Here is a 17246-nt window from a genome sequence, read left to right as displayed (position 1 = left end):
TGAATAATGGACTGTATTCTATAGGTTACCATTTCACTGATTACCAGTTGTAATCTTTATCAGAGCTGCACCAGAAGAAATCAATAGCTCTTAAACTGTAAGTTAAGGCTTAAAATGAATATTCATTCTCTCTGTCTCTATCTTTCATCATACACACACATACACACAACATACGTATAGACACGTATATACAAACACATACATATATACATCTCACCCAATATAGAAGGCACCTGAATAATTTAATTCCCTTGAAAACCACATTAAATTTCAAATAGGAATTTACATTTCTACCTCTTCTAAGTGTTTCTTCATCCAATCACATTGAGAAAAAAAATCAACACCTTGCTGACAGTAATTTTTCAATATATTATTACTTGATATCACATTAGAATTGTATTACCCCTTTAGCATGAATATAAAAGGTCTTACATGGAAATAAAAATGTATAAAAGATGAAGCAGTAAGAAAATAAATTAACTACAAGAAATATCCAAGTAAGGAATATCAAAAATTGCATCTTAAGAAAATTCAGTAGTTACCTATTAAGATGTATCACTAAAGCAAAATGTGAATTTGACTTTTTAGCTTCATTTTAACTATTTATTCACCAAAAATAAAAAGCAAAACAAAAATGTTAAACATTCTACCTATCAAAAATGAAATCTTAATTAGCAGTACACTCATTATATGCTCATATAACTTGTGTATTACTATTTCATAATGGCTCTGTTTTCAAAAGAAAAGTAATTTTAAAAATAAGTGCTTTTTAAAAAGTCATGAGAATTGTCAATATTCTTTTCAATTATAAGATAATATATTTTCTTTAAAATAAAATAAACTTGCAGACAAAGAAATTCATTTCAGTGAGTATCAATGTATTCCTAAGAAATAAAAAGCTGGTTTTTATTCTAATTTCCATCATATATTGAGTTATTATGATAATATATAATATAAACGAAAGAAAAGCTTTTGATATTTCAAACCTGTAGCATAAAATGAATTTTATTTGGGAAATTAAGCTCAGGATTAAAGGATAATAAGCTATTTCTTGGAACTTTTTCATCTTAGTCATCTGACCTTTCATATGGAAACTCACACAAGAGATGACTCGGCCTTACAGTGTGGGTCTGTTTAGAAGATGTGTCATAAATATATTAACCAATAAATAGTTGAAGATGTGTTCAATATCCTTTTTTGTTCAAGCACATTTTTATTTGTTTCTCTGAGTTGCTCACTTCTATGAGAGAATGGCTTAATACATGTCATGAAACTCTGAGGTTCTGACTTAACCATACATCATGGGAACTGGCACCAGAAATATAAAGAAGCTTGTTTGAAGTCTTACATCTCTACAGATTTATCACCAGAAATATAAAGAAGCATGTTCGAAGTCTTACATCTCTACACATTTGTAGACTATTATGACTGAGAGAAAGGCAAAAAGCACCCTGAAATTCAGGGTGCTGCATTTCAGATAATAGGGCTAAAAGGAAAGTAAACACTCTCACAAGAGAAAAGAAAGCATCCTACCTTTTTAAAAATTCCATATACTCGGTATGCTTGATGAGTCCTGTCCTCATCATTATTGTTTGAAAACATTGTCGATCAATGGCCCAGAGTTTTACATTTACAAGAGCTGGAGAAAAATAAAAGAGAAACAAACAGGGAAAAATTAATTAGAGAATTTCAACTGTGAACAACATTCTGCAAAGGAGATGAGCTATTCATGAGAAGCATGAAAATGATTGCCTTTTTACAAACATTTAAAGCTAATATCACAATGCTATCCTATTTCATTAAAAAAGTCCTATATGTTTACAGGCAAAATGTAGTTCATAATTTTCCATACTCGCATTATTATCTACTAGGAAGATTCCTGTTGCCCTTGCTCTATGACCCTTGGGGGTTGATTGTCTAAGCCCACATAGAAAGTATTTTGTAATTCAAGGCTATATATGAAGAAAATAGCATGAAGAAAAAAGAGGTTCACAAGTAATAATAAACCCTAGTAATTACCCAGCATGGTGTTAATGACTCATATGACAATATTTTAATTATAAAAAGTAGAAGTAAAATTTCAATTTTCAGGCTTAGGAGAGAATTTATATAATAGAAATAATAGTTACACAATGATTTCCACACAAAGCTCGTTTTACAAATTGACATCTGTGCCCAAAGTTGCCACGTGGTAGTTTCAGTAGACATGTTTGTTGAATTTTAATTTATTCTCTTATGCACCACTATCTTTGACAATGCATAATTAAATGTTGAAGCTGAATACCCCACAACTTCACCATTTGATCTATTAAGCACATGACTAAGAGAAGTTTAAAAGACAAATGTTATAGTGTGTAACACTTTTAAAATGAGCACATTAAAAATCTTGGTTATTATATTGGTGTGATGGCATATGAGAGATTTATTATTCTCTTTACTTTTATATATGTTTTCAAATTTTCATGACGTAAAATATTTTAAGCTAGCAAATGAACTAAAAAAAACCAATTCAAATATCATAGTCATGGGGAATGTAGTCTGAGGAAGAGCTTTGAATAGGGCCAGGATATAGTTAATTGAGCCAAACATAGAAAGACAGAAGAGCGCAATTTTCTCTGTTTCACAGTTCTCAAGACTAAGCCCAGTGAATGTGATGGATCATGATTTGGGAGTGAAGGAGGAGAAAAAAAGTTATCAGAGGAATTAGGACATGTGTGTGCCTTGTGGGGAGGAGCTAGAAGTTACACACAAACGAACAGGGGAGAAGGAAGATAAGAGGAATGAATATTGTACTCCAGAGTAAACCCATCTTTGAATTGTATCTATTTTTTTCTTGCAACATTTAAGCTGCAAAACTAGAATATGACTCCTCCTTTGGCCAACTCTATATTAAAGAAAAAACAAAACATGCTCACTGAAGTAGAAATAGAACAAAGCAGCTGGAACTTGTGTGTGCCTGGCTCCATTCTAAATGTTTTTTTACAAATGACACTTCATCAAAAACAAAGGTAGTGCAGGTATCCTTCAGCCAGATTCTAATACATCTGCTGCCTCCAGACTCTTTTCTACAATACCCTTTTACTTGAGACAAACAGTTAAGACTGGATGACATAGCCACAAAGAACTTGGGAAATCAGGAGAGGACTCCTAAGAGTTGGAACAGGAAGTGGGACCTTAAAAAGTGGTGGGAGTTGAGCTACAAAAGAGGTGGGCAAAGAGTAACTGGGTGGGGAAAGTACATAAACAAGAGCACAGTTGGAAATGAGCTCAGGAGTCTACCAGGAAAAGAGACTGAAATGGCTGAGCTTTCTGTAGTGTTGCTGCACGGTTTGGGGGTAGTGCATGCACATGCACACGTATTTATTGTGGCCAAGCTGTCTGCAGCATTTTAAGTCTGAGTTCGCACCTCAAGCCCAGGCATTGACCCTGGTCCCTTCCTGTCCTGTGAATTGCTGCTTTTTTCTATCTGTTTCTCTCCTTGGTGCTTAGCATGTGTTAATATTATTATCTCTCTCCTAGGTCTGTATCATGTTTCCTTATGTAAATTTGTATATTCCTTCAGAGAAAAGTCCCTGTCTCATCTCTTATAATCTCTGCTCCTCCACTAGAAATTAGCATTTCATTTGGTAGGCATTAGGCAAATTTATTAATGAACTTTACGTACATGCAGTTCACCTGCAAAAAACCCACAAAATAATTTAAGCCTATGTAGCATCTGATGCCCATCAAAATATCTAAACCGAATGTATCAGATTTCATGATCTATGTGTTGAAAAATGACTTTAAAAAATAAATTGACAGAATTCAATAATTTCATTTTACTTTTTGGTTCCTGTTTACATGGGCTATTAAAATGTCTCTAGGTAAAACTGTAGTTCAGATATTTTGCATGATAATAAACATAGCTTGATGAGATTGCAAATTTGTCCATGACCTTGGGCATGATACCAAAACCTTTTTTATATTTAGCTTTGGCCAACATACATATTAGTCAAGTCAGCTATTTACAGATGGACAAGCATGACTAATAATCACCTTGACTTATTATCAAAAATATGGTTATATTAGAGTTGTGATTAACATCTTGCTTTTTAACTAGCCTGCTGAAGTGTAAATCGATTGCTTCCATAACTTACAGAGACCATTCAAAAATATATCTCTTCATTCACCTTTGATCTTAAGTGATGTGTTAATCTCCATAGGGAATAAGCATTTCACAAATAAAATTCCTGTGATTTTCATGATGATTACTGTTGAACATTTAAGTCTAAAGGGTATAAAGCTGAGACAGTGCTGGGAAGTGATTTTCCTTTTTATTCAAGTATGTATCTAAAATTCTTTGCTGAAATGTATATCATTTTCTCAGGTTAAGGTCACATACATCCCACTCAGTGGAAAATAAACTCCCATTACTCTGAGACCTCTAAACGCACAAGTACATTGAGAACAACTTCAATGCATGAAACAGTTGGCCTTCATTTAGGGGACACCAAGATTACAGAGGAAGGAGCCATAAAATTGTGCTAGACTAAGAGACCACAAATCTGGATTTGGCTTAAGTTCTTCTACTGAGGAATTCATCTGTTGTTCAACTCAAATTCTGGAAGAATATTGGGAAGCATATGTAAGTATAATGCACTTATAGACTCAAATATTTATTCAGCTCATATTTATTTTATACCAATATGGCAAACACTGGTGCTAGATCTACAGGATAGAAAACAAATTCACAGTCCCTGCCCTCAAGAAACTTGTGATCTAGTACAGAGGTAGACAAACTATTATCCATGCCAAATCTGGCCCATGGTCTGTTTTTGTACAGTCTACTGGCTAAGAATGGGTTTTGTATTTTTAAATCGTTGAAAAATTTAAAAAGAAGCATATTTCGTGACACATGAGAATTGTATGAAACAATTTTCTGTGTCCATAAATAAATTTGTGTCCATAAAAGTCTTACTGGAACACGGCCATGCCCATTCATTTACATATTGTCTCTGGCTGAACTGAGTAATTGCAACAGAGACCATATGTACTGCAAAGCCTAAAATATTTCCTATCCAGCCCTTTACAGAAAATACTTGCTGATTCCTGGTCTAGTACAAGAGAAAAACAAATGAAGGGATAAATGCTACCATGGGGTAAGTTTCTGGGGCTGTGAATACACAAAAAAGGCAACACATACTTTCCATGGGGAGGAGCTGAGAAGAGATGATTAAAGAAGGCTTTGCAGAAAAGAATCATCTAAGCTAGGATGCTACACCCAGGGTTAGGGACTGAATATTTGTGTCCTCCCAAAATTCAAACGTTGAAGCCCTATCCCCAATGTGATGCTATCAGAGGGTGGTTGCCTTGGGATGACACCAGATTTAGATAACATCATGGCGGTAAAGCACACATGATGGGATTAGTGTCCTTAGAAAAAGAGGATCTCCCTCTCTGCATGCAAGCACCAAGAAAAGGCCATATGAGGACCTAACAAGGAATAGGGGCATCAGCAAGAAGCCAGCCTCTCTGGTACCCTTATCTTGGGCTTCTAGCCTCCAGAACTGTGAGAAATAAATGTTTGTCTTTTAAGCCATCCAGTCTATGGTACAGATGGTTCTTGATTTACGGTGGTCCCACTTAAAAAATTTCAACTTTGCAATGGTGTGAAAGTGATATGTATTCACTAGAAACTGTACTGCAGTAAAGTATTCAATATATCACATGAGATATTCAACATTTTATTATAAAATAGGCTTTGTGCTACATGATTTTTCCCAACTGTAGACTGATGTAAGTGTTCTGTGCATGTTTAAGGTAGGCTAGCCAAAGCTATGATGTTTGGTAGGTTGAGTGTTTAAATGCATTTTCGAGTTACAATATTTTCAACTCATGCGGGTTTATTAGGATATAACCCCATTGCAAGTCCAGGAGCATCTGTATTTGTTACAATAGTCCGAACTGACTAAGAAATCTGGCATCTATGGAGCTCCAAAACATCTGTCAATGGAACTCAAGAGATTCTTGAACATGAGGGAGAAAAAACAGCACCCTTATTTTTACTATAACTGATATTTAGCATTTCTTCCTATGATTATAAAAATTTGAGCAACAAACCACAGTATGATTTGTTACCAATAGAAACAGTGGCTATTTTTATATCCTCCTATATTTGCTGCAGATATCTTAATATAATTTACCTTCATCACTACTTCAAAATTATGGCAGTTACTAGAGCTGACTCTAGATCTTAGTTTTAATAAATTATATCACTATTCATCATTAAATGTCATCACAGTATTTCAATATAAATGATTTTCTTTGTTATCCTATGTATTTTATTTCATGTCTTTAAAAAGATTACTCTTAGAGGAGTCCATATGCTTCACCAAACTGACAAATAGGTCCATGACAAACAACCAACAAGATTAAGAGCCCCTGCTCTAAGCAAGTCCTGGAGGAAAAATTAGGTCAGAGAAAGAGGTAGTGGGAGTGGCAATGGCAGGGCTAGTACTTAGCTGGTCTGTGTCCCTAGGGTCATGCCACTTGCTAAAACATCAAAATACTTTTATACTATTTAGTAAACAGCCATTTCCCTGAGTTCCCTGACAGCCCTTCCCAGCCTTTCCCCCAGTATCTCCTAGGATCCCCACAGTTCAGTAACTAAAGTGTCAATACTGAGCTCAACAGTGTCCTCACAGACCTTGCTCCAGAATCAAGTATGCCACGGGGATTGCTAGATATTTTTGAGGTTATCCTACCACCACCACAACTACCACCACAAGTGTTTTCCAAAATGAGGAGTCTCGTTGCATATATAAAGAAGAAAATGTGTCCCTTGGAGGAAACTCCAAGTGGTCCAGGGATGCTGAGATGCTAGGAGGTAGTCAGAGGTGAGACAGAAGTGATGAGGAAAGCAACAATGGTTAGATGGCAAAGGTTCTTGTGTGCCTTGATGCGGAGTTATAACTTGATACTGAGGCCAATGAAGAGGGGGGCACAGAAGGGTTTAAAGCAAATGATTCCCTTCAGAAAGATTTTGCTAGTAGTACCTAATGGTGCACTGGAGGAGGACAGGACTCAGGGAAGAAAGACCGATGTAGAAATAGAGACAGAGTCAGAAATAGAGATAGAGAGAGAGACCAAGACAGGGACAGAGATTAGTTAGCAGCTCTTGGAATTATTCAGGTGGGTGGACCTTGGTAATGGCAAAGAAGCTAGAGACGTAGATGAATTTGAAAGATATTAAGGATCTTAAACAGATAGGAAAAGTCAGGTAGAGGGAATTTGACCCTAATATTCGACTTTCTAGCCTAGACATAGGAGTGAAAATAAAATAGTGGAATAATGAATGCTGCATTCATATTATTCAAAAGTGCAGACAGCACTGTATTAGCAAAATTACCCCGTTTTAAGGGGTGAGAACCATGCACATTATAAACTAACCTAAGTGATTTGCAATGAGCAAAATTAGCTTGTAATTCTCTTTTACTTTCTACATTATAAATATAAAACTATTATCTTCAAAGTATTTTCTAATGCTTTCAAAATTTTCCTTGCTATAATAAAAAAGCATAATTATCTTAAAAACATTCTGAAATCACACGGTCCTACAGATATTTATAGTCTAGAAATAAATGTACCAGGCTGAGTCCCAGGACAAACACCTGAACCCTCAGATAGCTTTGGGAATATTAGGAGGCCAAGATGAAGCTTCACAAATATTATGAAGTATCAGCCAAGTAAATTTTATGTTTTGGGAAAAATTTTTCCTTTTATCAAAGTTGGCCAAGAAGATAAATGTATATGACCAATAAGGATATAAAAATGATGTTCAACACCACTAACCTTAGGGTAATGCCAATCAAAATCACCATGAGATAGCACTTTACACCAATTAGGATGGCTATTATTTTATTAAAAAATATAAAATAGTAAGTGTTGGTGACGATGTGGATAAATTGGAACCCTTGTGCATTGCTGGTAGGAATATAAAATGGTACAGCCACTGTGGAAAATGATATGGTGGTTCCTGAAAAAATTAAACATGGGATCAGTATATGATTCGGAAATTTTACTTCTGAGTATACACCCCAAATAACTGAAAGCAGGAACACAAACAGATATTTGTGTGTTAATATTCACAGCAGCATTATTTACAATAGCTGAAGGTTAAAATAACCCAGAAGTCCTTCAAGGGATGAATGAGTAAACAAAATGTGGTGTATACATACAGTTAAATAGTATTCAGGCTTGTGAAAAGAATGAAATTCTTATATGTGCTATAACATAGATAAACATGGAAAACATTATGCTAAGTGAAATAAGCCACATACAAAAAGACAAATATTGTCTGATTCCACTGATACGAGGTCCTAGAATAGTCAAATTCACAGAGATAAAAAGTAGAATAGTAGTTACTGGGGGCTGGGAAGGAGTGGGGAAAAGAAGAGCTACCCTTTAATAAGTTCAGTGTTTCAGTTTAGGATGATGAAAAAGTTATGAAGATGAATAGTGATGATGGTTGCACAGTGTGAATGTACTTAAAGGCACTGATTGATTGTACACTTCAGAATGGTTAGGATGATATATTTTAGATATATATAAAACATAAAAGTTTATTACATATGTATTTTATTTGTATATTTATATATTAGATATTTATATATAACATAAAATAATATAATAAAATATTATATTTAATATTAAATACATACAACAAATTTATCTATATATTCTATATTTATGTGTAATGTATGATATAATAAATTATAATCTGTATATTATAAATATAGTATAAATATATTACATTATAAAATAAAATATAATATATATTATAAATAATATAAAGATATATAATATATATTTTATTATATAGTCTCTTACATATATAATAAAATTTATCATCCTAACCTTTATATATATAAGTAAAAAATATATATTTTACTACAATAAACAAAAGTGATCAGATGTATTTACTTGGCTAGATAACTAAATAAATTGTGTTTCACGCTTTGTTTTACTCTTCAGAAGTCTCACATCAGTATTTAAAAAAAAAAAATACTCAGATACCTAGAGTTTTTAAGGCACAATTCAAATTCCATAAGCAGGCACTGGTGACATTCCCCATGTCTTCCCCAGCTTCAAGCCTGCCTCTACCCCTCCAGATTAAAGCTTGTTTTACTCCATGCCTTTGTTCATGATAGGTCCTCAACCTAGAATGACTTTTCACCCATTTGTCTTCTAAAACTCCCACATATGCTTGCAAGACTCCAAGCAAAGATAGTTGTATTAGTCAATCTTAGTCAAGATTCTCCAGAGAAACAGAACCAACAGGCTACATAGACACATAAGTGGGTATTTATGAAAGAAGTTGGCTATGCAGTTATGGAGGTCAAGAAGAGAGATCAAATTTGCCTTTCCTCTACTTTTTTGTCCTAACTAGGTCTTCAGCAGAAGGAACGATGCCTGCTCACACTGGTGAGAGTGGATCATTTTACTCAGTCTACCGATTCAAATGCTGATCTTGTCTGAAACACTCTGATAGATACACCCAGAAATTATGTTTTATCAGCTATCTGGGTATCCCTTAGCCCAGTCAAACTGACACAAAATTAACCAGCACAGTACCTTTTAAATATTTTTTCCCTTTCCAGACCCTTCTGTGCTAAACTTTTATCAAGCTTAATCTGCACTGTCCAATATAATAGCTATTTGCCATACATGGCTATTGAGAACTTGGAATGAGGCTAATGTGAAATTAGATGCACAAGTTACACACAAGATTTAGAAGATGGTATGAAAAAAGTATGTAAAATAACTTAGGAATAATTTTACATTTATTACATGTTAAAATAATAATATTTTTGGTATATTGGGTAAAATAAAAGTTTACTAGTAAAATTCATTATACTCGCTTCTCTTTACTTTTTAATGTTATCACCAGAAAATATAAAATTATATATATTGCTTATATAACATTTCTGTTGGTTAATGCTGCTCTAGAATAACAACACTCATAACAGATAATCATTTCTTTACACATTTCTTTTGTTCCTTGGAATATAACAAAGTGAGAATTCATCAAATATACTCTGAATTGAATTTTGTGTGTCAAACATTTCAACTAAATAAAATATTCTTATAATTCTTTGGCAAATCACCACAGACCATCATAATCTCTATTAGGAGAGAACTGGTTTTCAATTTTAGTTGTGTCTGAACATCTTTCCCCTGCAGTAGAACATTAGTTGAAATTTCTGAAAAGAATTCCTGAGCGAATTATTTTTCTCAAGTTGGACCATGTTTTTCAGGGAACATTCTCAGATAGTAGGTAAGTCTCATTTAAAATGTTTGCTGATCCATACTTTTTCTAAATAGACCAGAAATTGAGGGTTTGGCACAGGAAGAAAGACATGGAAAAGTATGATTAGCTTATTCTCCTACCTCATATTTACCATTAAAGAATATCAGCTTACATCATAAGGTACTTTAATATATGCTCAAGGAATCCCAGAAGCTGTATTCTACCCCCTCTTTACTGATGCTTGACTCGTCTGTGATCACTCAGATACTTAGTGTGACAGAATAAGAAGATTGGGAGAGACCTTGAGGGGCTCCATCAAGCCCATAACTGCTTCCCAACATTATTAAGGCATATGTTAGCCTAAAGCTAAATTCTAACTGCCGGAATGTTCTGAGACAAATGCTTCATAATTAGAAAAGGCCATTTGCTGTTTACTATGCATCTGGAGCATGCCAATGTCTCCACTGCACAAATTGCCTCACAGTTAGTTTGGAGGATATATTTTAACCTTTCTTAACTGGAAAAGTTATCTTTTTAATGACATATAGAGGATGGGTCATAAAATTGGACACTGCAGATAAGAATCATTATTATATACCTAATAGTAAGAAAAATTACCATCAATGTTGTCACCATATTCATACATTGGAAGGGAGTGGGCTGCCCTGTAATGAAGGAGATAGAAATAAAATAGCTGTTTCTCTAACTTCTGTTTGACTTCATACCTTGTAGAAAGTAACCTGTAAAGGCCAATGGTGACTTCCAATAATTGTTGGAAACCAATTCACCAACATAATGATTCTAAAATGTAAACTGACTTTCAAATGTTAAGGATACTAGAAGGACCAAGTGGATAATGATTTTAGTACAAATATGTTCATAATAATGATCATTATTTAGGGTATCTTTATTGAACATTTACTATGCATAATGCAACTTTGTTATGTTTGCTTAACATATGTTAATCCTATGAAATAGTCCTATCTCCTTTCTATAAATATTCAAATTAAGTCTCAGAAAAGCTAAGTTACTGCCCAGGTCACATATATAATAATTAAAAGAGTTAGTTTCCGTCTGACTCCAAAGCCTAGCTTGTTTTACTAATATGTGATTTTTGTTTGTTTTACTTTCTATTTTTTTTTAATTTTTTAAATGGGCAGATAAAATTATACATATTTACTGTGTACCACATAATGTTTTAACATATGTATACATTGTAGAATGACTAAATCTAACTAATTAACAATTGCAATACCTCATATAGTCATCACTTTACATCCATTTTCTTGGCATTTTTCAAGAATACAATGTATTAATAACTACTGTCACTATATATACAATATATTAATAACTACAGTAGAAAAATGATTTCTACTTTTATCCCATGGTGGTCAGAAATACTTGATATTATTTCAATAGTCTAAAATTTGTTAAAATTAATTTTGTGGCCTAACATGTAATCTATGCTAAAGAGAGTTCCACGTGTAGTTGAGAAGTATTCTACAGCTGTTGGATAGAACATTTGTACAATTAAGTTAGGTCCATTTGATCTAGGTTTTACTTTATATCTGGGTTTCTTTATTGATTTTCTGTCTGTACCATCTGTCCATTACTACATGTAGGGTGTTGAAGTCTTCTACTATTATCCTATTGCAGTTTATCTCTCTCTTCAGGGCTATTAACATTTGTTTATATATTTAAGTGTTCTGATGTTGGGTGCATATATATTTACAATTGTTATATCCTCTTGCTGGGTTGATCCCATTATCATTATACAATGATCTTCTTTGTTTCTTTGTAAAGTTTTTGACTTAAAATGTATTTTATTGGCCAGGCACGGTGGCTCATGCCTGTAATCCTAGCACTTTGAGAGACTGAGCTGGGCGGATCAACTGAGGTCAGGGATTTGAGACCAGCCTGGCCAATATGGTGAAATCCTGTCTCTACTAAAAATACAAAAAAACTAGCTGGATGTGTTGGCTTATGCCTGTAATCCCACCTGCTTGGGAGGCTGAGGCAGGAGAATTGCTTGAACCCAGGAGGCAGAGGTTGCAGTGAGCTGAGATCATGCCACTGCACTCCAGCCTGGGCAACAGAGTAGGACTCTGTCTCAAAAAAAAAATGTATTTTATCTAATATATTGTTTCCTTCAGCACTTTGAATGTATAATCCCACTCTCTCCTGACAGATTTCTGCTGAGAAGTCTGCTGCTAGGCATAATGGAATTCTTGTATATGTTATTTACTTCATTCTTTTTCTGCTTTCCTCTCTTTGTCTTTGATTTTTGTCAGTTTGATTATGTCTTACAGTAGTCTTATTTGGCTTGAATTTGATGGGAGACCTTTGACCATCCTGTACTTGGATACTTATATTTTTCTTTAGGTTTGAAAAGTTTTCTGCTGTTATTTCTGTAAATATGCTATTTCCTCTTCATCTTTCTTTTCTTCTTCTTTAACTCCTATGACTTGTACATTCATTCTTTTGATGCTATCCCATAAATTTCACAAGAGTTTTTTGTTCTTTTTTCCATCATTTTTCTCCTTTGACTATATATTTTTTAATAACCTGTCTGAGCATACAGATTCTTCTGTTCTGCACTGATGCTCCCCATTGCATTTTCCATTTCATTCATTGTATTTTTCAGCTCTAAGATTTATTTGATTAAAAAAATTCAATCTCTCCATTATATTTCTCATTCTGGTCATATTGTTTTTCTGTTTGTTAAATTGTTGTTCTGGTTTTTTATTATTATTATTTTTTTTTTTTGCAGTGTGCTGAGCTTCTTTAAAATAGAGATTTTGAATTATTTGTTGGGCAGTTCTTACATCTCCATTTGTTTGGAGATAGTCACTAGCACCTTTTTTTTTTCACTTAATAATGCCATGATTCTCTGATTTTTGTTTATCCCTGTGGTTATACAGCAATGTCTGGACATTAGAAGAAATATTTACTTATTTTACTCGTTACAGACTGACTTTTTCTGGGAAAGCTCAGAACTACCCTCTGTCTTTAGGTGGTCTTCAGTAAAGAAGCTGAATAAGCATTTTAATTCATTCTACAAGCTCTAATTTTTAGTCACAGTAACTCCCAACAGTGTTGAAGAAGTAATCTTTAAAAGTCAAAGCTGTGTGAACCATCCAGAGTTCATCTGATGGCAGGCACTGAGGGCATCAGGGATAGATGGATGTGAGGGATCACATGTGCCAATAAAAAATCAATTCTTGCCTTTTTCCATTTTGGCTGACACCCATAGGCACCAAAAAATAGGTGCTAATAAGTAACAGTTTTGAAGATGCAGAATAAGGCTATGGAAACAAGGAATGTTCCAAGTGTCCCAGTCTTTCTCCTTGCACTCCTTGTTAATAACAATACACTATATTCTTACATTTGTTAAACCACAATTAAAGTACTTGAAAATCTATGGAAACTCAGCACTTTGAAAAGCTGGTAATGGAGGCTGTGAATTGACTGACGAAGTGGGGAAGAAGCGGAAAGAATAAATAAAACTTACGTCATCTAAAACAACCCTGGCATGAGGCAAAGGTCAGGTATATTAGGCAAAAGAACAGGGAAAAAAAGGAATTTTTTCTCTAAGAAATAACTAGATTTCTGTGTAAATCGGTTATAAACAAGGGACCAAGAGTGAAAGGAGGAGTCAAGAAGCCCACAGATAATAATAGAGTTATGAAGATAAAAATGCTACGAGTTCCCTCTTATCAAGAATAGTAAAGATCACACAATCACTTGTGAGCTGTTTACAAAGAAACACAATTAAGAAAGTGATAAGCTATTCCAAGCAGTCCTACTAGATTGATCTTTCCAAAGCACTATGCTAATCCCATCATTATACCCACCAAACATTCAATAGCTTCTTCCTACTGCCATAAATAAAACAAAATCTATTCATCTTTACATTTAATTCACGTCTCTAATTAAGAGTATCTTCCTAGCTTCATCTCCCATAATCCCTTAAACATAACATATTTCAGTCAATGGACTGAATGCATAGTTTCCAAATCCACCCATCCTTTTCCTGCCATCAGGTCTTTAGTCCAGTTATTTTCCTCTATCTACAGCAATCTTAGTAGTCCCTAAAGGCTCAGTTCAAAAGCCACTTTGTCTATGAAGACTTTCCCATTCACTTCAACTAGAATTTTTCCCCCTCTAAATGTCTGCAACCTTCTGATTGTGTCTCCTTAGTGACTTTTGCCACTATACCTTGCTTCATAGTTATTCATATACCTGAGTTATATCGGCTTCACAGTTATTCATATACCTGAGTTATATCGGTACCATATTCTACTCTGAGATCTATGATAGTTCTAAAGTGTTCAGCAGATGTTTTGGATTAAATAAATGACTGGGTTACAAAGGGGAAACCATCTGTGAAAAAGATTAAAAATTGAGGACAGTCATCCTGTATAAGAGAAAGGGAAAAGTCAGTAAAAGACCTAAAGTATTTGATGCATTTATTAGACTTTAAGTAAATTCAGTGGAGCTGTTTATAACAGAATTAAGGGCTAACCTGAAGTCAAGAGTTAAGAGATTTATTACAAACATTTTATGGGCATTTTTGAGACCTTACTATGTGCCAAGAACTATACCAGGAACTGGTGGTATGAAGATAAACAAGATACAGAACTTGCTCTCAAATAGCTCCTAGTTGCTACAGGCTAACTTTCTTTACTTTTCCTCTTTATTTATACACTCATATTTTTCTTTATTTTATTTTTCCATCTTAAGCTAACAGCCTTAACTATTCCATCTCAAATGAAATTTGAATGAATCGACCAGATAGTGTTTCTGATGGATTAAGAGTGATTTCCTTCTAACTTGTAAAGTACAGAATTAAGACTAGTAATTAGAACTTATAGGGTTGCCTATTAAGATTCAATTTAGAGACAAAATGAGTATAGCAATGGTTGAATCTTGTGCTAAGAAGTTTTCCATTATAGGAAGTGTTCAAGTAGACCAATTACTAAAATAACAGAGACAGGATTACTGAATTGGATGGTAAATTGAATTGGATCATCTCAAAGGAGCAATTGAACAATAACATTTTACAGAAGCAAAAGGATCAATGCAGAGAGGAGTGAGGCATACACCTATATGATTGAGTATATTCATGATAGTTATTTTGAAGTAACTATGAGGCATTATACTAAAACACTGATGGTTTAGAGACAGACTCTACATCAAAAGATCAGATGTCTAGAAAAAAGGTGATACCACATGTTGACTTTAATAAAGGAAATGGTGTCTCATAAGATCAATGCTCTATGAACAAATTTAAAGACTCTAGGGGATTCAAAAGAAATAAAGGACACTAAAAGTCAATAATTTGGAGTTTGTCCTGTTTAAGCATTTTGACTTCACCATACAGGAGTACGTGGCTTTGGGCAACTAATTTAAGCTTCCATTATTCTGTTTTAGGAAACAGATATCATAATGCATGCCTCATGAAACTATTCTCAGATATGAGTGAAATAACTCATGGTGGATACTCAGCATGGTACCTGGCACCTAAAATATAATTCATTCATTTATGTCTTTTAATGGTATTACCATCTTATAAGTACATAGGAAACAGAGAGCAAATTAGCACTAACATATTGGGTAGTGACAATGAATTCTAAGAGAGTTAAAAAAGAAAGAACAAAAGTTTAGAGTAGTCATGCAATTGGCTCACTAGCTCTGAGGAATAAAAGAAGCATTCTGGTAAATTGCATCCAGATTTAGACAGGCTGCAAAGTTAAGAGGGAAAATTAAAGAATGACTGAGGCTGGGTGTGGTGGCTCACGCCTGTAATCCCATCACTTTGGGAGGCCAAGGCAGGCAGATCACTTGGGGTCAGGAGTTCGACATCAGCCTGGCCAACACGGTGAAATCCCCATCTCTACTAAAAATAGAAAAATTAGCTGAGCGTGGCAGTGGGTGCCTGTAATCCCAGCTACTTGGGAGGCTGAGGCAGAAGAATTGCTTGAACCCGGGAGGCAGAGGTTGCAGTGACTCGAGGTGGTGCCACTACACTCCAGCCTGGGCAACAAAGCAAGACTCCATCTAAAAAAAAAGAGAGAATGACTGATATTGTGTTAATAAGGTGGCAAAGACAAGAAAACTGGCATACAGAAGCACAGAATCATTTGAAGGCAAGAAATGTATCATCTTGTTCATCTTTGTCTTTTCTGTTCCTGGCACATAATAAAGGCTATAAATGTTTGCTGAATGAATAACTCATACATATTCCTGTCTGGTGCTCTTAGGCATAAATGTCTCCTAACTCTTCATTTTAGGGTAGCCCTTAATTCCATCACAAACAGGCCTCATATAATTCAATTGATGTCAAAACCCAGAAACATTCTAGAATCGATAATATTAAACAGATGATCTGTGATTTTTTAGAAAAGGAATCAGAGGCTGAGTGGCCATTGACTAATGAGATCCATTTGCAATAGGCTCTTCAACATGTAGGAGGGTCCATCTCACATCAGTGAAGCTCCAAACACCTCACATTTTGAGATTCGGTCAAAAGCTTCAGCCTCTGGCAAGCTACTAAGATAGAGTTTGTGGCAACCCTCTCATGATGACACAATTTCCTGCAGGTGGGACATTTTTAACAGTGTGCCTACTTCAAAAATATCTGCACATGTTTGGTAAATGTCATTGCACATCTGTGCATAACAACAGATTTTGGCTTGAACCTCATTAGGAAAATGAGTATTACATCTGTAAGTCCTTTTGTCAGTTGGATAGGCTGTATCCCTAAATACTACACCAAGATGCTGACAACATATGCTTACATATTTGCTGAAATTCAAGCAAACATCTTTAAAAAGTCATGCTAATAATCATTCCTTACAAGTTAAATGATGTGACTTTAACTCAGAAACATTATTAAAATGTATTCTCCCAAAGGAGGGATTTTCCTTTTCCTAGTCAGTTCTTAGAATGCTTCTCT

General features: G+C 34.5%; 1 protein-coding gene across 6 annotated transcripts in view; it reads right to left on the bottom strand.

The window, feature by feature from the left end:
• Positions 1-17246, bottom strand: part of PRKG1 (protein kinase cGMP-dependent 1) — a 1291606-nt gene that overhangs the window by 481314 nt on the left and 793046 nt on the right. For all 6 annotated transcript variants that reach the window (XM_001162783.7, XM_054660122.2, XM_016919732.4 and 3 more), the window contains exon 4: positions 1534-1639. In XM_001162783.7, coding sequence (XP_001162783.1) covers positions 1534-1639 — 106 coding nt within the window. The remainder of the gene's footprint in view (positions 1-1533; positions 1640-17246) is intronic.

This window comes from Pan troglodytes, chromosome 8 (assembly GCF_028858775.2).
Source record: "Pan troglodytes isolate AG18354 chromosome 8, NHGRI_mPanTro3-v2.0_pri, whole genome shotgun sequence".
Classification (NCBI taxonomy): Eukaryota; Metazoa; Chordata; class Mammalia; order Primates; family Hominidae; genus Pan; species Pan troglodytes.
The sequence above is the reverse complement of the archived record's forward strand: the minus strand, read 5'-3'. Positions and strand labels throughout refer to the sequence as shown.